General features: G+C 31.3%; 3 protein-coding genes and 2 long non-coding RNA genes across 6 annotated transcripts; 4 read left to right on the top strand and 1 right to left on the bottom strand.

Annotated features, from left to right (window-relative positions):
• Positions 1-1898: 1898 nt before the first annotated feature.
• On the top strand, positions 1899-5353 carry LOC110630823 (ABC transporter G family member 21). Its single transcript, XM_021778418.2, has 5 exons — positions 1899-2301; positions 2391-3186; positions 3894-4091; positions 4194-4372; positions 4491-5353. Exons 1-5 carry the CDS (start codon positions 2083-2085, stop codon positions 5139-5141), a joined length of 2043 nt encoding a protein of 680 aa, XP_021634110.1. The 5' UTR covers positions 1899-2082; the 3' UTR covers positions 5142-5353.
• Positions 5354-6897: 1544 nt separating this feature from the next.
• On the top strand, positions 6898-7549 carry LOC110600176. Its single transcript, XR_002485655.2, has 2 exons — positions 6898-7294; positions 7380-7549. It is a non-coding gene; the product is annotated as an uncharacterized LOC110600176 (long non-coding RNA).
• Positions 7550-10914: 3365 nt separating this feature from the next.
• On the top strand, positions 10915-12777 carry LOC110600035. Of its 2 annotated transcripts, none has more exons than XM_021736723.2 (4): positions 10915-11168; positions 11273-11381; positions 11718-11846; positions 12537-12777. In XM_021736723.2, the coding sequence occupies exons 1-4, from the start codon at positions 11017-11019 to the stop codon at positions 12558-12560; spliced, it is 414 nt and encodes a 137-aa protein (XP_021592415.1). In that variant the 5' UTR covers positions 10915-11016; the 3' UTR covers positions 12561-12777. The 2 variants fall into 2 exon arrangements, with proteins under 2 accessions (XP_021592415.1, XP_021592414.1); XM_021736722.2 differs by having other exon boundaries at positions 10958-11168; positions 12530-12777.
• On the bottom strand, positions 12757-13904 carry LOC110600034 (lysine-rich arabinogalactan protein 19). Its single transcript, XM_021736721.2, has 2 exons — positions 13111-13904; positions 12757-12973 (listed from the first exon to the last, which is right to left on the bottom strand). The coding sequence occupies exons 1-2, from the start codon at positions 13726-13728 to the stop codon at positions 12875-12877; spliced, it is 717 nt and encodes a 238-aa protein (XP_021592413.1). The 5' UTR covers positions 13729-13904; the 3' UTR covers positions 12757-12874.
• On the top strand, positions 13561-14633 carry LOC110600036. The gene is made up of 2 exons (XR_002485634.2): positions 13561-13702; positions 14072-14633. It is a non-coding gene; the product is annotated as an uncharacterized LOC110600036 (long non-coding RNA).
• The last annotated feature ends 6940 nt before the right edge of the window (positions 14634-21573 follow it).

Below are 21573 nucleotides of genomic sequence, written 5' to 3'. Positions count from 1 at the left end.
GAGAAATTGAATTTATATTAAAAAAATGAAATTATATTATTAAAAACTACTAAACATAATTCATTGCTTTAATTATATCTTTTAAAAATAGAAGAGAATCTATTTTTTTAATTATCATAGGATATTAATTATTATTTCAAAAGTTATTCTTTCACTTTTTATTACACTTTAAACAAAAAATATATCATCCTTTGACTAAAGGATAAAAGTAGACAAAATTTTTTTAAAATGATAAAAAAAATAAAATAGATAAAAATTATGAATCGAGAAAATATTTATTTTTTAATTATTCTTTTAAATACATTTCATCACTATGTTGCTATTGTCACTTAAATTTTATTATTTAAATGATTGATTGCTGAAACTCAATGCATGTATTTGTGTATGTATACAATAAATATGTTTTTTATTTTTTAAACATTTTTATTACATTTCATCAAATGTGAGCATAATTTATTTTAATAAAGATAAATACATCTTTAATAATATCAGTCGAATAATATTTCATGAAGTAATTTTGGAGGGTTTATAATTTAATTAAATTAAATAATATTAAAAATTTTAGAATTTATTAATTATTTTATTATAATCGATAAAAATAATTTTAATAGTCTTAATCAGAATTAAGGTGAGACTATTAAAATTATAATGTTGGTCAATTTTCATAATAGTAAAGGATTTTATTAATGTCAATAGTTTTATATGATGAGAATATTAGGTAATTTGACTTAAAAATTATATAAATATTCTTTTCAATATTTTAAAAAAAAATTAATATATTTAATTAAATATAAAAATTTAAAAATCATGGACTTAGCTAGTTTTGTTTAGCCTGGAGCATTAATTGATTAAAAAGTTATTAATTGTAATTGAAGAAGAAAGTCATTAAATTAATCAACAGCTTCTAATTATAATGACACCACTCTCAGCCAAATAGCCTTTTCTAAGACACACAACACAATCTCAGCCACTATCTTTGGGATTGAATAAGCAATGGACACCTATAAAGGGCACGAGAGGAACCCACTTTTTTTCTTTTTTTTTTCAATCTCTTCTTGGGAACCTCCACAAAAGGATAAATACCCATAAAATCCTCCTCTGTACCATCACAGTAGAAAATAAATAGTTTTTAATTTTTATAAATAAAATAAATAGTTATTATTATCCTCTAATAAAAAAAAATAAAAAATGAAAAAAGGTAGCTAGAAAGAAAATTTGGAGTTGGGTTGCAGTTCTCTCTTAGTCCAACACATAGTGGACGATGATCATAACCTTCTACTACTTTATTGCCAAATTATTGTAGTTGATATCAAATATACGAAACTGTATATATTCTGTGTGCTATATATATATTATATACCACGCATGATACTGTTGATCATTGATTTCTTGGTTGTCAAGATCTGCCTCCACTTTGATTATAAGCTACAGTCTCCATTAAAATAGAGCTTCCTCCATGGACCATAATCATCTATTCAGCTATGATCCATATCATATGCTGTCATGAAACTATAATCTGACATATGGGTATTAATTTGTTCCATAAAAAAACTGAAGATAATTTATAACAGTTTACTTGACTTAGGACAAAAATAATTAAAGGGGACATCAATTCGGATGATGTCCACTCAAGAAAAGTAAAATACTTTAGCACGTACTCAGATGTGTTAATAATCTACCTAAAAGAAGAAAATGGTTTTGAAAAATAATGGTTTTTTTTTTTATAGTCTAGTTTTATCCTGTAATAATAATAATAACTCTTGACCTTATTGGACTTGGATGACTCAATTGTTGTTCCTCCACGTGGCAGACACAAGCTCACAACGAATGAGTTAGTAACATGTATATAATTCACGTATACATCTCCCCCTGCCCTGAAAATACCAAATAGGCAGTAGCAGTTCATGTATAGCTATAGTTGTTTACCTTTGTTAGTGGTAGTTGCTGAGGCTATATCATGGATCACACCCAAGTCCACTTCTCGTGCCTTCTCCCCTTTATAAGCCATCACATGTTCTGTTCTTGCATGTGACTTCTTCCCCATTCTCTTCTCTCCTCCTCCTCATAATCTCTTTCCCTGATATGATGCCCCCCGAGCAAGAAAGTTCCATTGCAGCTGGCAATTGTCCAGCTAATATTATGCTCTCAAACTGGACGGAAACTGTTTCTGTTCATGCTGAGCCACCTGTTTCTTCTATTAACACCACCCCATCTTCACAAGATAGATTACCTGATCAACAACAATCAAATCCATCAAGCTTCTCGATTTTACTCGAGTGTTTACGTCCCGTAACTCTCAAGGTAATCAACAATCTATCAATCGTTTTCCTTATTCAATCACATCAACTATATGTATGAACGAACTTTTTTAATTACTTTCGTTTTTGCAGTTTGAAGACGTTGCATATAGTATTAGTTTGTCTACAAAAGGAACTTGCTGTTCTCCGAATGGAACAAAATCGACGAGAAGTGTACTCAATGGTGTTAGTGGCATCTGTCGTCCCGGCGAGCTACTAGCAATGCTTGGCCCTTCAGGAAGCGGCAAGACTACCCTTTTAACAGCTCTCGCCGGTAGACTACCAGGAAAGATCTCAGGTAACATAACATACAATGGTCTGCCCTTCTCTAGCTCTATGAAGCGCAAAACAGGCTTTGTCGCACAAGACGATGTCTTGTATCCCCATCTAACAGTGATAGAGACCTTAACATACTCTGCTCTATTAAGGCTACCAAAGAAGCTCACCAGAGAAGAGAAGATAGAGCAGGCTGAGATGGTTATCAAGGAGCTTGGACTAACCAGGTGCAGAAACAATATAGTGGGAGGTCCCTTACTTCGGGGAATATCTGGTGGTGAACGCAAACGAGTCAGTATCGGGCAAGAAATGCTGGTAAACCCGTGTTTGTTGTTGCTTGATGAACCCACTTCAGGGCTTGACTCGACCACGGCTCAACGAATTGTGGCCACCATTAAGGGCTTAGCACGTGGAGGTAGGACCGTGATTACCACCATTCATCAGCCTTCAAGCAGGCTTTACAGGATGTTCGACAAGGTGGTGGTTTTATCCGATGGATGTCCCATTTACAGCGGGCAGGCTGGTCGGGTCATGGAGTATTTCGGGTCAATTGGTTACGTGCCTGGGTTCAATTTCATGAATCCTGCTGATTTTCTCCTTGACCTTGCTAATGGTAAGTTATAATTCCATTATGAACCGTGAAGCTACCTTTTTTCACGAATTTTTTATTTAATATAAAAATTTAAATCTTGACTTTTAGAAGGAACAAAACAAAGAAAACAATTAATAAGAAAAGATGGGATGTAAAGTGAAGTGTATCATAAAAACATGGGATATGAAAAGGACTCATTAGTTACATATTCATTAGTTACAAAACTGAAATTGTCGCACCAGCTGTGTCTGTTAATATTTTGTTAAATTTCTTGCTTCATAATTAAATCAGCGTCTAACATATGCCATGATGCTCACGGTTTTATCAGTGTCAGTTAGCCTTACAACTTGAAGTTGCCGACAACTACCCATTAAAACTCTTACAATTTAATAATTTTGGGAAAAATAAAAGCTGATAATTGTCAGATGCTACTCATGGTATATAACTTTTTGCAAAATTAATTTGACAAAGATTGTTGAACCATCGAGTTTTCTTAGAACTTTCAACGTCGGATGGCGTATCAGGTCAAAAAGGGAACCATCGAGTTTGATGGGGATCTTTTTTTTGTTTTTTTTTTTTTTTTTATTTATGTTTTTTAAACCTCTCTTTTGATTTTATCTTTAGTTTTTGTTCTTGATTAATTTCCAATAACAAGAGAACCTGTATTCTAGTCTCGTTAATTCTCGTCTATTTTCTTTAATTCTCATGACGTCCTTTTGGAAATCCAGGGATAATTCCTGACACGAGAGAGGATGATCAATTGGAGGTTCATAGCAAAGTAGATCACCTTGAAGATCAGAATTCAGTCAAACAATCTTTGATATCATCGTACAAGAAGAACTTATACCCTGCATTGCAAGCTGAAATTCGCAGAAATTTTCAGGACCCAGCTCTTCCAGCATCGTCAGGAGCATCATCATTAAGAAGTATGCGAAAAAAAAAACTTCCTAATTAAATATTAGGTGTTCTGAAGTGCAGTCTTGTAGTTTGGTGGAATATGTTGGTGATCATCTGCTAACATTTTGCAGATTCTGAGGATCAATGGACCACCACCTGGTGGCAGCAATTCAAGGTGGTGCTGGGAAGGGGTTTGCGAGAAAGGAAGCATGAATCCTTCTCAGGCTTGAGGATTTTTCAAGTCATGTCTGTTTCGATTCTTTCAGGGCTTTTATGGTGGCATTCTGATATCTCACACATACAAGACCAGGTATATATCTCTACCCTGCTGTCACCATCCTTTCTTTCAAGCTTTTAATGATACCATCAATGGCCGATACTAATTCTCTGCATGGTATATTTTCATGACAAAAAAATTTTTTTAACAGGTGGGACTTCTCTTCTTTTTCTCCATATTCTGGGGCTTCTTCCCTCTGTTCAATGCTATATTCACATTCCCTCAGGAGCGACCAATGCTAATAAAAGAGCGTTCCTCGGGCATGTACCGCCTCTCGTCGTACTACTTTGCTCGAATTGCCGGCGACTTGCCAATGGAACTTATTCTGCCCACAATTTTTGTGACCGTCACATATTGGATGGGCGGCCTGAAGCCTTCCTTAATCACATTTATACTAACCCTCTTGATCATCCTTTTCAACGTGTTAGTATCACAAGGGCTCGGATTAGCTCTTGGTGCGATTTTAATGGAGGTAAAGCAGGCAACGACTTTAGCTTCAGTGACGATGCTTGTTTTCTTGCTAGCTGGTGGATACTATATTCAGCATATCCCACAATTTATAGCCTGGTTGAAGTACATTTCTTTTAGCCACTACTGCTACAAGCTGCTGGTGGCGGTGCAGTACTCGGCCAATGAGGTTTACGAGTGTGAGCTGGGAATGCATTGCCGGGTAATGGATTTTCCGGCCATCAAGTATCTGGGTCCTGATAATAAGTGGTGGGATGTGGCTGCTCTGTCGATGATGCTGGTGGGATATAGGATTGTTGCTTATATGGCTTTGAGAATGGGCCAACCTCACTGACCCATATGAATGTGATCATCTCCATGGTTTTTGAGTAACATCATCTTCATCTCTTGACTAGAAGAAATTAACCTTGATGAAGGTTAGGTTGCATAAATGTAAATTGGATTTCAGAACAACTGAAAAGATTGTCATATTGTTGTCCAATTACATTAAATTTGTAAAGTGGACTGATTATGATTAATGAGAATTTCTCTTTATTATTAGTTTGTCCAGCTGATTCTTTTTAAGGTCAACATATGCAGCTTGCGCTGGGCCATGCTTTGGTCTGCATAAAGATTTGCTTTGTTATTAGAGTTTATCTAGGAAGGTTTTTTTTTTGTTAAAGGTAGAGATAAATTCATAAAAACAAAAAATTCCATACACTCATCTCAGATTCGAATCCTCCATCCCCCATTTCCAAAAAAAAAAAAAAAAAAAAAATTCCATACACTCCAAGGTCCCTGGCCTAAAAGATCCATAATCTATGAGTCTTTACAGACAAAAAAAAAAAAAAATTCAAAGAAAAACAAACTCTAAAAGTTTAAATTCGATATAAATAATATTCTATTATAATAGTTATAAGTTATTCGTATTATCAAATAATTTGATAAAGAATAATTAATTAAGATATATAACGCTTTTATTCACTAAATTTTTTTTCATAGTCTTAGTTGAATTAAATTTTTTTTTTAAAAAGTAAGTTTTATAAAGTTATTTTTTACTTTTAGAAATTAAAAGATTTATTTATCTCAATTTTAAAATTTCAAAAATTTATGTCTAAAGATTTAATTTGATATATTTTCTTCATATTATGCATTATCTATGTATAACTAATATCCTTTATTTATCTATCAACCATTAGACCATAATATTATAAATCGAATACGCAAATAATTAATAACCACGATATGCACTATTTTTTTTTATTCATGATTTGGTTAAATTTAAATTAAAAGCAAATTATATATAGTTAATTTTTTTATTTATTTTATAAAATGAAAAGATTTATTTGTCTTAATTTTAAAATTTCAAGGACTTATATGTTTTTAAGATTTAATTTGATATATTTTCAAAGTTAAAAAAATTAATTTAATTTATTTTTATAATTTTTTTTTTTGAAATAGCGATCGGAGATTGAAAGAGTAAAACCTAAAATCTCTCCAATTTACTCAAATGCATGCATTTATCACTGTATAAAATCTGTAAATGCATTTATTTTCATAGTTAAACGGTATATTTAAAATAAAAAAAAATTAAAGGTTAATATGTCTAATAAAAAAAGTATAATTTTAAATGTAGTATTTAATATTTTATTTCGATCAAATGATTAAATGAATGAATTATAAAAAAATTATTTTTAAAATAATTTAAAAATTACTGCTGGAATAACTATCTCCTATTAAAACAAATAACTAGTAGTAGCCAAAGAATAGAGCATCACAAAAGAAAGATAGCAAAAACCACAAATTCAATAACATGGTGGCCCAATGAGAGAATGCAACCACAACTCTCCTCAATGCGAATGCAGCCATAAACAGAGCTACCAAGGACTCCAACCCCCAAGATATCCGACCATCTCCATTAGCAAAATCAAATAACACTAACAACGGACAATCTCAAGGGGACAACAATATCTTTGACTAAACTGCATTTCTAGAATTTCACACAAAATTTAATATTATCATCTCACAAAATCTGACTATTCAGTTAAAGAAGGGAATAATTTAAAAAAAAAAAAAAAGTAAGCATCCAATAATGTGACGTGAAATTGAAAATAACAATCCTGGCATCAGATGCAGCCTTTAATTTCTCTCAGGAACTTGGAAATTTAGTTAAATATTCCATTCCTGGAAACCCACCACCTATCTCTTCACCCATTTGATGAAATTATTGATGCCAATTCCATGCCACAACTCAGCAGGAAACGACATCTATAAGTATGGACTCGTGCATGGTGCTCTGCAACTCCAACCCAGCAACCTAAACCTCCGTTTTAGCGTACAAAACAGCTAATAATGGCATCAATCAAGGCTGAGAAACCTGCAGCTCAAACCACCGCTCCGGTGAAGAAAGAGCCTGCCAAATCTGGCAGTTCTGCACCCAAAGCTCCGGCCTCCCAGCCGGCCCCTAAGAAGGTCCAACAGAAGCCCCGGCCGGAGCCTAAGAAAAAGGTATCAAACTTTGTCTAACGCCAATGTTTTGCCAATAATTTGAGTGATGTAATTAAATTTGTTTGTTTTTTTGATGTTTGAGCAGACAACAGGAAGCAAGCCAGCAACAAAGTAAGAAGAAGAATGAGAAGAATCCATGAATTAATTAAGGATATCCATATTAATGTGCAACTCTGTTTGCTTCCTGCCTTGTACACGTCTCTCTTTTTAGGCTTCGCCTAATAATTAAATAAAATAAATGTTTTATTAAGAGAAGATGCTGCTTTTTTTCTTTATATATACCCTCTTATTTTTATTTTTTTATTATTAAATTATGCTTATGATGTACTGGTTTCAATAAATTAAAGTAAAACGATTTAATTTTTATGAATGGTAAAATAATATAAAAGAATAATTTAAGATGGATATTTATTTTAGACGAAAATGAAAAAAATATATTTTAATGCGAATGAGTAAAATACCAAAAATATTTTTCAAATTAGAATATGATGACAGCTGGGTTTTATCATCCTAATATGAGACCAAACCCGTAATAGCACTATTAGTTTAAGGTTCATGAAACCTCTCAAGTGGGTCGGTCCAGTCCATTCGGCCCTGACTCAATTTTACTAAGCAGATCGGGCCCTCAGTCTCTCCACTCTAAACTCGACCATGAGACTTAACAAGAGAGGGAACAGCAGGTCCAACTACCTAGCAGTTCTGTCTACACGCGCACCGGGGGAATTAAATGGTCGTCTGGTATAGAGCAGACGTCTGACACTTTCGTACGTACGGGTCTGTATGATAGACAGGTGGCCCTGTAGCTGCGAGACCATTAGACGTCACTAGCAGATAAAAGGAAAAGAATAAAAGGAGAAGAGAATCTTTAACTCAATCAACTACTGTAAACCCTATTTTTTCTAAATCTCAAAACATTAGAGGAATTTTAAATTTTATTTTTTTTTTTCATTATCTGAAAAGTCGAACTCATAGTTTGTTTAAATAGATATTTGAGACGTGGGTGGATATTAAAAACGTTAATTTATCGATTATGTAAATCATGCAAGTGCTTTTTTTTAACTGATTTAAATCATCCTTACATCAAAATTTTTAACTCATAAATAGAAAACAAATTCAATGGAAAGAAATGTAAATGATTGGCTATTAGAAGCTTATTCATTCAACATAAGCACAAATTCGTCCGAAAATTTAATATACCCAATATATTTATTATCCCAATTCAGCAATAATTAATATAAATCATTTATTTATAATTTCATTAGTTTCAGACATTTGCTATCGGTAATATGAAATTTATTCCAAATTAATTCAAATAATTTTTAGATTTATTTTCTATTTAATTTAAAATAATTAATTTAATTCATACTAAATATTATATATAATTTTGATTTTTCATATTTTATCAATATGGGACGTTCCATGTCAAGCAACTGAATATCACATAATAAAGTAATTATAATTTAAAAAAAAATTTTCTAAAATTTTTGTTCTTACTATTAATTATTATTTTCCGATTTAAAACATGAATATGTTATTTCTTCATAATTGGTTAATAACTTTTTATTATAAATTTTATATTTCATCGGTAAGAATTTTTTAATATAGATATGTTAATTCTTGGCTCCATCCATCACCAATTGAAGGTGTTCTTAATAATTTTAAATTCGTAAAAGAATTTTTTTTTTATCTAAATGCCACTCGAATTATTGAGTCACTTTTTTTTTTTACATAACTAACTCTCAAATGTTATGATAATTAAGACTCTAAGTTTTGAATTTTTCTACTATTATGAGGCTCTTATTTATTAGAATTTGATTGATTTAAATCGGTAATGTTTTGAAAACGCGTTGTATAAAATTTTTTTTTTTTTGTTCTTCAGCTTGGTTGTAGGCAGTTTTGGTGGTGTAAAATCCTTTTTTTTTTTTTTTTGTCATCTTTGATGACCTGGTTCTTTGACATCTCTGCTTCGATAGTGTAGGCATGGTGTTTTTCCTTTATTTTATTTTGGTTGCCTTGAGCTAGGTTACTGAGTGGGTTTCAAAGCTTGTTGTTTTGCTGGATATTTGGATTATAGGGTCAGGTTTTGTTTGTAGCCGGCAATACCTTGGCTGTCCCCGGCGGTACTACTCCAAGCTTAAGCTTCCCTCCTATTGTTTGGTGGGCTGACATGTGGTGGCCTTGGCCCTTTCTTTGCAATTCTAGATCTCTGGTATATGGCGTAGAGTCCATGCTTACTATTACATTGTGTCTTTGGGCCAAATCTTTTATAAATGAATAATATATCTTTTAGAAAAAAAAATACAATTATTAATTTATCATGATTTAGTGTATTGCCTTATATTAAATGCAATGTTAATTTAATTTTGAATACGGTATTTATTAATTAATTAATATATTATTTATTTATTGGCTGTGTAAAAATACATTAAGTGTATAAAAATATTTTATATCTTAAAAAATTTAAAAATAAAAATCCTACGTGTAACTTAATTCTTGCTGAATTAATATATATATAAAAAATAATATGAGTGAAGAATAGTAGGAAAGCATCTAATGCCATATCTATCCTACGTAGGAAATCATATCATTTATTCCATTCTCTCCGGTTGCCACCATCCTCTTGTCATCTCTTATCTTTGCTTCCTTATTCTAATTCCTTTTCACACAACTCGCTTCTCTACACTATAAATATATGTTGGAGATTGGGGCATAGCAGAGCCAGAAGAAGAAGTTGAGAGGCAAACCCATCTCTTTGTGAAGGGCTAATTTAAATTTCCAGAACTAAAATGGCATCATTGAAAGCTGAGAAACCTGTTGGCACTCAACTTTTTGGGCAGGGCAAGAAGGAGCCTGCACCCAAGGCTGCTGATGGGGCCACCAAATCTGCAGGCTCCAAGTCTTCTGCCTCCAAGAAGGCTCCACCCAAGGAATCCAAGAAGAAGGTAATTAATTAATTAACTAACCAATACTCCAACACGTGCATATAGTGAGCTGGTTAATTTATGAAATAATTTTTTTATTTTTCAATTTTTGTTCAGGGAAAAGGTGGTAAATCAGGGAAGAACTGATCACAGAGCCTTGCACATGATGTGTGAAAGCAGCAGTTCAATTGAAGACAACAACTATTAGTTGTTTTTATTTATGATGTTTTATATTTTTAAGTTTTTTTTTTTTTTTTTACTAAAAAAAAAAGGAAAAGTGTGACCATGGTCTTGGTGTATGTAAATGTAAGTCAGCTTCTTGGACTTGCTCTAATGAAATAAATTTTTGTATTTGAAACTCATGGCTGAAATCAAGGACACAAACCAGATGCAGTTTCTATTTCATTACAGGCCACTTCTGTTCCAAACTAAACTCTAAAATGCACATCTCGTCTTGTATAAGCAAAAGTATGAATTTTTTTCAAATTAAAAACTAATTTTCAATTAAACATTTTATACATCAGGAAAATCAAGAAATTTACAATAAAACATTTCAGCTCCAACAATTTTTGTAGCTCTCTTCTGTACAGAAGCAACAAATTAAGTGCTAGTTTGGGATTGATGTCAGAGTTACAGTGGTTTATATAAAAATATGTATTATTTTAAATTCATTATTTAAAAAAAAAAAACATTTTGGAAAAATTATTTCTATATTTTTACCACTCAGCCCCTCTAAATACAACAATAATAAGCCGAGGCAAGATTGAAGTCCCCTGGAATTTTCAATTGAAAACATCTCCAATGGCTGCAAATACCAATTGCAGTTTCTGTCGCGCCACCTACCTTTTCAATCCCACGCTCAGGCCTCACCAACCTATCAATTCCCTTTCCGGCGCTAACTTCTTCAAACCTATTTCTTCTCCCAGTTCCTATCCTAACTTCTCGCTCCACAGGTCTATGGTGCAAAACCCTCTCAGTATTCCCAAATCTTCCTGATTAGAATTTCGTACTTTGCTACTGAACTTTGAAATTAACGTTGTAATTAATGTTTTTTCAGGCAGAAAATTTCTCGAACAAAAGGCGCGTACCGATTAGTGGAGGTTGCTTGTTTGGTGGATGACAATTCTGAGACATACCCAGAAGCAGAACCCAGCTATTCGAATACGGTATATGGTTTTGGCCAATTGCTTGCAGCTTAATTAGTTTAATTTCGGTTTAGTCTTTCATGGTAAAATACACAAAATTGGGGACTTTTTATGGGATGAGCAACGGTGCTTAATTTGGTAATGAGCTATGCGCTTTCTATTATGATAACAAGTATAAATAGTTCCAATTTTGCTGCTTTCCAACATGCAGTTCCTTTTTTCTTTTTCTTTTTTTTTTCCCACTTTTCAACCGACACAAATATGCACTTTCTTGTTGGTTGATGTGCATCTTTTTTTTTTTTCACTCTCTCTCAATTTGCTTCTCAAATTCTAATTTTCTCCATGTCTTCTTTATAGGGTGCAAATATTGACATAAAATTGCCTAGAAGAAGCTTGCTTGTGCAATTTTCTTGTAATCAATGTGGCGAAAGAACAGAGAGGCTCATAAACAGATTAGCCTATGAACGGGGGCTAGTTTATGTGCAGGTATCTATTTTTTTAACTGTGATTGATGGAATTGTAGTAAGATGTTTCCTGATGAGAGTGAAGCTGTTGAACATTTATTCTGATATTTTACAAATTTCTTTTATTCTCATTCTTCCTTGGTGATGCTTCAGAACTGAAGATAAGGATTTTCATCTTATTCTGTTAGGAAAGAGCAGTTTCTGTTCCAATATCCAATCGAAACTGATATATTGTGTTTTACTCTGTTTCATTGTTTGACTTGCTATCTGTGCAATTATTATCTAGGTCAATAATTGTGTGTGACTGGATATTCTTTTCTGCCTGAATTATGCTCCAGACAAATATAATGATTTTGGTATTTTACTTTGAAATTTGTATATTCTTCTAATACTTTCATTAATATAATTACTAAATTCTTATATTAGAGCAATTTTCTTTACGCTAAGTGCCCAATGTCAATGTAGTATTTGGCAGCATCTATTATGCTGCTAGTTACAACTTTTGGCAACTTGCGTTGCATAATTTATGAGTTTGATGCTGTTCCTATAGAATTCGTAGCTGGGGATTGCAAAGTTGCACCTCTTTATTGTTGAATAATTACCTAAGAGGAAACTGTTTGCTTTTGTTGCAAGGTTTTTTTGTGCTTTTAATAGTTTAAAATAAAATTTTCATGTTCATTTGACAATTGATGGTCTTCTTATTAGTGTGCAGGGTGTGAGCAATATCACAAATTAGCTGATAATCTTGGTCTTGCAATCGAGTATAATTTGATGGAGGACGAAACTTCAGAATCAGATTAAGCTTGATAAGTGAATGAATTTCAGTCTTTATGCAGTTTCTTCTTTAGATAATGTTGTCTGTGGTTGTAATTCAAAGTTTCAAACTTCATCTTTATTATGGAGCAACTTTGTAAGAATTGGAAAAAAAAAAATACAAAAATGTTGACAATCCATTGGCATGTCACTTACATCATAATCCTATTTATATGAAATTTTAATTGATATTTATTTTGTACATATAAAATTATCTTTCTTCACGATGTGAGATTGCTAAAAGTTGTAGCCTACCAGCAGCAGAAAGGCAGTAGCTAATGTCCTTCCCCAGATTCCAGACCTTTCTCCCAGCTGATACATTGCATTTCCTCCATTCTACAAGGGAAAAAAAATGCAAGAAAAACAAGTAATCAAAATAATTTGACATTATCAATCATTGTTATATAATTCTAACTATTAATATTTTCAGTTGTTCTCTCAATAATTTATATGCAAAGGATAGTGTATCGTACCAGATTTGGGGATGGTGCAGGGGCTGTATCATCAGAATCTGTCAATGTTGTAGGCGGAGCCGGGGGACTGGGGGGTGTTGGTGCTGGAGCTGGTGGGTGATGATGCTTCTTGTGCCTGTGTCTTCTTCGCTTCTTGTGCTTGGTTGGAGCTGGTGCGGGTGAAGGCACTAATTCAGGTGTTGGGGCCAGTGGTGGAGGAGCTGGCACTGGGGCTGGTGGAGTAGCTGGCGCTGGTGTTGGTGTCGGTGGTGGTGTTGCTGGTGATGGTGCTGGTGCTGCAGGTGCTTGGGCCGGAGCAGGAGATGCCTGTGGTGGTGGGGGAAGTGCAGGTGGTTGCACTGGAGTTGCAATTGGAGGAGTTTGTGGTGGTGGAACTTGAGGAGGTGGGACAGTTGGGCTGATAGCTGGTGCTACTTTAGGAGTAGGTGGTGATATGGGAGTGGTTGCAGCTGGAGGTGTTGCTGCACTTACTGGTGACTGTGTGGGTGCAATTGGTGTAGTTGTGGGTGGAGGTGTAGTAGGCAAAGTCACTGGTGATGCTGCTGGTGCTTGAGCATCGATAATGGTTAATGGGAAGCAGAGGCAAACCAAGGTGAAAGCCAAAAACATTGAATCCATTTTTGTTGTAATGAGAAGAGAAGAAATAGTTGATTATATAGAGTCGTGGGCAAAAGGAATTATAGCTGTAAAGAAAAAAAAAGTTTGGTGAGGTATTGGAGGGAGAAATGTAGTCTTCATGCGAATGCTACGTTTCTTCTAATAATTTAGAGTGAGCGAGCAGGCAATTCAGCCGAGCCAGCAGCTAGTGGGCCAGTCCAGTGCAATCCTGGAATTGTTTCTGAATCTTGGAAGTATTGTAGAAGGGAAAGAAAAGAGTCGTTTCTTCTAGATTTGAAAATATTGGTACGTGGTCCATTTATTATATTTATGATTACTGATTTTTCTGTTAATGTTATTTAAGGATTTAGGAGATGACATCAGCCCCAAAGAAAGATTACACGAACAGGTGGGGTTTCTTCAAAGGTTGGAACTTGGAAGTACTCGCAGGCCAACGTGTGTTTCTGTTAAAACTTGAGATGTAAGTTTGTGTTTGTGGGGCATTTTTCTTCCCAAATATTCATTCATGCCAAAATGGAATGGACAAGAAACGAAACAGAAGGATTGCAGATGGCAAAGCTTGTCCTAATCTCATGCCAACTGTGGATTGAGCATGATGTTAATCCTAACATTGGTGACCAGTCGCTCTCAAAGTTTAAGCCACAAAGAAAACAAGGTCAGGTACCCTTTTCTGGTCTTATTTTCAATTTCTCCCACGTATGGATCTCTTGCTTTTTCAAGACACTATCAGCCTTTCATAGTTTAGGCCTAGGCATTTGATACTTTGTGCATATTGATGGAATTGTATATCATGTCCAAAATATGGTTGAAAATCATTGTATTTAAATTTTCTTTTGTTTTTTTTGAAGAATCTACCTTAATCTGACTGGTGACTTCATTGAAATAAAAGTAGAAGATTAAAAGTTGAGGGATTGCAAATTGTAGTGAGCTAGCTTAAATCATGTGTTCAATGTCAGAGAGTGAAATTATTTTTAAATTAAAATTAGAAAAATTGAAGCATTGCTTTCAGATGGTTGCCTGGATCTTGAAAAAATACTTTGCTGCAAAAAGGGGAAAGGTCTTGGAAACAAAAATCGTCAACTGGATACCTAGCTCTCTGTTTAAACTACACAACAAACCAAATGAGATCACAATGGTTTACCAAAGCTAAGACATCACTACTTTATTGCAATTACTGCTACAGGAATGAATCTAAACATTATAAATGGAACAGCACAGCAATGTCGTTCAACAATTGAAATAAAATATTGGTGAATCAATAGAGATATGTTATCTTCAGGAGAAACTGATGGTTCTACTTTCATGCATCTTGCTAAGGATTTTTTTTTATTGATGACTGGCAATAGGAAGAGAAGATGGTAAGCAAAGCTCCACTCTTCACCTTTTTGCTCCTGAGTTGGAAAAATTGCTTCATCACATCTTCAAACTCTGTAACCATTATCCTTTGTCAGACTTCCATTTTTGGATGGGAAGTGTAAACTGGAGCAGCTGGCTTAGCTGTCAGTTCTGAGTCATTCTCTCCTCCAGGAAAATTTTGCAAAAATTTGTCGTACATTAGAATTTAGGGAAACTTAAGGTTTCACAGAAAATCAGAACAAGTGGCTTATTTCTGCATTTTTCTGATATTTGAATTACTGAGGAAATATTCTTTCTGAAAATCTCATCTATTGAACGAGTTTTTGGAATCGTCCGAGTGGAGTCGCTAAGTCGTCTGCTTCGACCATGGTTGCATTGGCTGAAAATGGGCTTTTCTTTTTAAGAGTTTCTGATATTTTGGGGTTTTTGGTAGGTTTAAATTGATGAAACCCTAACTCAGAGTTGACTATGTCTCGTTTCTCAGATTGGAAAGTTAGCCCTCTATACTTAGTCCATTTTTATCTTTTCTTATTTATTAGGGCATGTTAATATGTTATAAAAATTTAATTATTGTAAAATTCGTAGTTATCGTTCTAAAGATATTTTTTTATAGAGATTGAATTTAATTTTTCTTTTGGGAAAATAAAATATTTATTTATTTTTCTCTTTAATTTTAAAAAGGTGAGTTTAATCTTGATTAAAAAAAAAGGTGAGTTTAATCGATTTTCCAAAACATATGGTGCGCAAAATTATTAATTAGAGTGAGTATGAGATCTCAGATTAATTACTTAAATTATAGAATGAGTGAAAACCTAATATGGCTGAATGGCTAAGTAATAATTAGAAATGCTAAATTACTAGTAATAATTAGGAAGTTAGTTGTATTGTCAACTTCAAGTGGTCTTATGTAGGGTAGTATTCTATTCAAAAGTTTAGTTTGGTTTTTTATTTGGTTCGATTTGATTTTTAATTTTAAAAATTTTAGTTATTTCGATTAAGTTTTAAACAGAAAAATAAAAAATTAAAAAAAATCAAACTGAATCGATTAGTGATAATATATTATTTTTAATAATATAGAAAAATTAAATTATATTAAGATTAAAATATTTTAATTAAATTTTAAAATATGTAAAAAATAAAAATTGAAATTAAAAATTGAAATTAATTAAATTGAATTAGATTGAATTGGTTTAATTTAATTTTTATTTAATTTTTAATTAAAATTAATTAAATTTAATTTTTATAAACATTAAAATTTTAATTTTTAATTTATTCAATTTAATTTAAAATTAATCGAATGATTGTGACACAGGTGGCCCACTAATGCCTGCACACTGTTTAATATCTCTATTTTAATAAAATTAATTATTATATTTGAAAATATATATTAATTCATTTCTAAATTGTTGTTATGTTCATCTTTTAATTTCTCTATTTCTTTTAAATGTTAATTTTAATTTTATTGCTACACTGACCACTCTTCAAGCCCAGCTGATATTAAACCATTAAACGATATATTAAATTAAAACAATTAAATTTATAAAAATTATAATAATTAAATACAAATTATTAATAATTTTAAAAAAAATAGAAATGCTTCCATTTATTGCTACCTAAATTTTAAATTTTACCATTTGTACTTTAAATTTTCATAAAATTATAAAATTATTTTCATCTAATTTTATTGATATGTAAAAGTTTAAAATATAATCAATAAAATTTAAAGTGTTATCAATAATATTTGTGATTAATTTTTATTTTTTAATAAATAATTTATTATATTATAAATTTATATTTAATTATTATAATTTTAGTTTAAATATTTAGATTAACGTTATTCAGCGAAAAATTATCTGACTAATAGAAGTGCATCTCAAAAAAAATCTGTATCTTAATTTTTTTTAATAATTAAATAAAATTATATAATAAAATTTTATTGGATTACTATCTCATATATTCATCCTGTATATAATTGTTAGGTGGTTACAGGCTTATGGGATTGACTTTTGTGTGGCTGCACCTCTACATTTCTTGTGCTTGCCACTTTCCCTGTGGGTGGATCTTGTGATCTTACGTATGAAATTATGCCAAAACTAACACTAAACCCACCTAATCGATTTTTAAAAGAATTACCATAACATTTTAGATTTTCAAAAATTTATTAATTCATTCCTATTTTAAAATCACTCAAACATCCTTATATTTAATAAAATTAAGCTTTTTAATAATTTCATAAAAAAATAGTTAGTCAGTTTAGTTGAAAATCAATTAAAGAAACTAAATAATATGTATAATTAAAATTATAAATATTAAAAATATAAATATTTAGAGCAGATTAATTCTATTTTTTTAATTATTGATTAAAAATTAAATTTTATAAATATAAAAATATTTTAAATAAATAATTTTAAAATAAATATAAATTATTAAATTTTGTAAAAACTTTTTTTTATCATGCGAATGAAATTGTATTTGAAATAACAACTTAAATATAAAAAAAAAAAGCCCAAAAATGCATAGGAAACCCACAAAATCTACAACCGAACATCCAAACTAAACACGTTGCAAACATGCAGGTGCCTCACCACCACATATGTCAGACTCACCGCGCCGTCGTTAGATCAGAGAACCTTGAGAACCATTCTTGAAGTCGAAACTATCCAACCAAGCTTGCAGTAACAGGAGAAGAAAATTGGCAAAGAAAACGCAGGGAAAATGCAGGCGCAAAAACTCCCAAACAAACAATCAAAACCGACACTACAACCTAGCAGCATCTCTGCTCAATGTCTCTCATGGACCTAGCACCCATACAAGACTTTCTCATGCCAATTTAGGTTTCTAAAATTACCGACAGCATCAAATGGAGAAGAGTACCAGTCCATGACAGTTGTAGTCTGAAACAGCCTTTTACTCCGATACCGATCTATTCAGTGAACTCCAACACCTCTATCAACACCAGCGGCATTTATGAAAAATAAACTCTAATCCAAACCACATATCAATAAAGTCCTTTCTATGCAAACTCTAGATTTGTGACAAGACAAGAAATCACAGCTAAACACTAGCGAAACTGAGAGAAAATCTTCGCAAGAAAGCAGGGAAATGAAAAAAAAACCAAAACTTAAGTAAACAAAAATAAAAGAAAGGATAAGCAAAACAAAATAAAAACAAGAAAATTACAATTCCCAGACTATCCTACCGTTTTTATTAAAGGCTAATAAAGTTATCTAAGTCATCATTCTTCATTATTAATTATATTTAAAACGTAAATATTACTATTCACTTTTATTTTAATTTTTATATATAATTTTAAAATAATAATTTATCTTAATTTTATTTCAATTAAAATTATTTTATCAAATTTTTTTAAATATATTTGATACGCTTACTATTTAACATTTCTTTTAAATCTTTTGTTAAAAAATTAATTTATTAAATATATTAATTATAAAATATTAAAAATTAATTTAAAATAATTTTAACATCAAGGATATCAAAATAATAAAAAAATTTCAAAATGCTTTTTCTAAATTATTTTTTAACTATTAAGTATAATGCAATTCATAAACTTTTTTAAACTATAATAATTATAATTATAATGTGTTTTAAAAAATAATAAGAGAAATTAATTTAAAATTTAATTAATATAATAAATAATCGCTGAAAAACTTTCATCTTTTTAATTTATTATAATTTTATTCTATATTATTTTTTATCAATTATTTTCTCAAATAATAACTTATGAAAATATAATATAAATATGTAGCTGTAAAAATCAACAAGAACTACAGTGATGACACGTGGTTAGGTCAAAAAATGCCTGCCTATGACTCAACTTCCACTGGGAATTATATGATTTGATTTAACTCCAACTTGCCAATCCATTTGATGTTTGGGCACAAAAGCCATTGGTTGCATCAGAGTGGCGGCCTTTGAATAAGATGGAAATAAATTTAAAAATAATTTTATTAAAATTAACATATTTTTCAAGTGATTATTTTATAAAAATAAATATTACTTTACATAAATTTATAATAAAAATATATAATTATTATTTTATTTAAATTAAGTAACAATAAAAATTTCTTATATATATGATAATTTCAAAATTGGCAAAAAAAAAAAAAAACTACTTTATTACCTGACTTTAGCCATTGTCCATAAAATCTGGAAAGCAAACTTTTCAATTATGCTAGTGATTTTTTTAAAAAACTATTTTTTTTCCTGCGGCGTGAAAACGTCAGTCCAATTAATTATAATTTTTCCTTTTGAAATGTATCAGCTTTAAGACTTTGACTCTGGCCGGGCGTTTTGCCTTTTCAAATTCTTATTTATATGATAAAATTCATTCTTGAGAACACAATAATTTAGTATCAGAATTTGGACGATTCCAACTCAAGAGAAGAATTAAGAGCTCTTTTCCAAGAAGCTTGCGATGCAACTGAAGCTAGAGTAGCTATAGCAGAGTCAAAGCATGGAGGCTAGAATTAATATTATGGATTCGAATCAAATTGGTTTATATAAATAATTAATTTAATATAAAAATATATTTTATAAAAATATTTATATATTTTTTATTTAAAAATTAAAATTTAAATATTTTTTAAAATATTATTTTTTAAATAAAAATTATTAATAAAATTATTTGTTATGTAAATTATTAATTAAATGAATTTAAATATTAATAATCAAATTTAAAAAATTGTAAATAATTTATAATAAATTTTAATAAATTCAAATTCAATATAATTTTTATGGATACTATTCATTTACATTTCTAAATCAAATACTCAAATAAATGATAAATCTATATGAAAATTAAATAAAATTTTATTTATTTATATTTTAAATCCATTTAAGTAATAATTGCAATCAATTCATACAGTTCGGATAGGGTTCATGAAATTCAAGGCGTTAGACTGGCCTATGCAGTTATTCTACTACGACCTCAGCTGCATATTACACTCAATATTAACATTTAAATAATTTTTAGGGCGTGACAATTCGTTATAGCTTAAGAGATATTGAAATGTATTTTATTTATTTTTTTATAAAAATATTTAATTATTTATATTTTAGTTTATATAAATTAAATTTAAATAAATATTTTTTTTTTAACAGTTAAAGTGGTGGAAAAAGCAACATTATTATGGAATCAATTAAGATGATAGATAATGTAAAAATAGGATATTATTATCAATTCCTTCTAGAAAGATGATGTATCAATTTCATTATTAGATATTCTTTTTTTTTTTTTTTCATATAGTTGGTTGAAAATCCATCCATCTTACATCCATAAATCGACAAGAACTGAACTTTGAACATTCTAGTTTTCTAGATCAACTCTTCGTTTGTGGAGCCAGATTGAGAATTTCCCCTAATTTCTCTTATTCACACCTGCATTTATAGAGACCAAGAAGATAAGACCAAGACCAAGAGAGGTCATGATTAAAAAAAGCATACATTAACCATTATAAATCCATATGCAAGAAACCGGAATTCATGTCTATGCCACTCCTGATATGTTAAGGCTACGTTTGGACTGGTAATTTTTAATTTTTTAAATAACTGAATTATTAAATAATTATTTTTTAAAAGAGAAATTAAAAATTAGGAGAATAGAATTTAAAATTTCTCAAATTTATTCAAATGTATTTACTATTAAATTAAGTCTGTAAATGTATTAAGTAATTATTTATTTATTTTTAAATTAAACATGTATTAATAGCTCAGTTGTTCAATGACAAAGATATGAGTTGTATTTTGAACATCTCTCTAAGTCTTTCTTCGCACCCAGATGCCTGGTGCTGGAAGTTTGCGTCCAAGAGTCACTATTATGTCAATAGTGCTTACAAATTTCTGGTTGCTGAGTTTCGACATAGGGAAGGTAGTGAGATATGGAGTCGTTTTTGGAAGACGAAGGTGCCTCCTAAAGTGCTTAATTTCTGCTAGCGTGCTTTAGTTAATGTTGTTCCTTACCTCTCTTTGCTTCATTCTATGAGAGTTCCGGTTGATTCGATGTGTCCGTTGTGTCATGAGACTCCTGAGACTGTCTTGCATATTCTTGTTCAATGTCCTTTTGCCCGCAGTTGTTGGTTGAGTTCGCCTTTGGATTGACCTGCATTCTCCGCTGCCTCTCTTAGGAAGTGGTTCTCTTTGCCTTCCTTACTGCTTCTGCGGATAATGCTTCCCTTATTCTAATGATATGTTGGGCTTTGTGGCATAACAGAAATAATGTTGTTTGGAAAGCTCAGGGTCGAACTGCAAGTGGTGTGTTCTTCATGGCACTTAATTTTTTGCAGCAATGGAGGGGTCTGCTCTGATTCTACCAGCTGCATCAATGTTGTGTCGGATTTGACTGTCTGGTCTCCTCCACCGCAGGGTTGGATTAAGATTAATATTGATGCCTCTTTAAACTCGTAACGAAGTTCACTAGATTTCGGCTGTGTAGTCCGAGATGCTAATGGTAGATTTATGGCGGCTAAAGCA

Source organism: Manihot esculenta, chromosome 14 (assembly GCF_001659605.2).
Source record: "Manihot esculenta cultivar AM560-2 chromosome 14, M.esculenta_v8, whole genome shotgun sequence".
Taxonomy (NCBI): Eukaryota; Viridiplantae; Streptophyta; class Magnoliopsida; order Malpighiales; family Euphorbiaceae; genus Manihot; species Manihot esculenta.
Note: the sequence above shows the minus strand (reverse complement) of the source record. Positions and strands in the feature narration are given on the sequence as shown.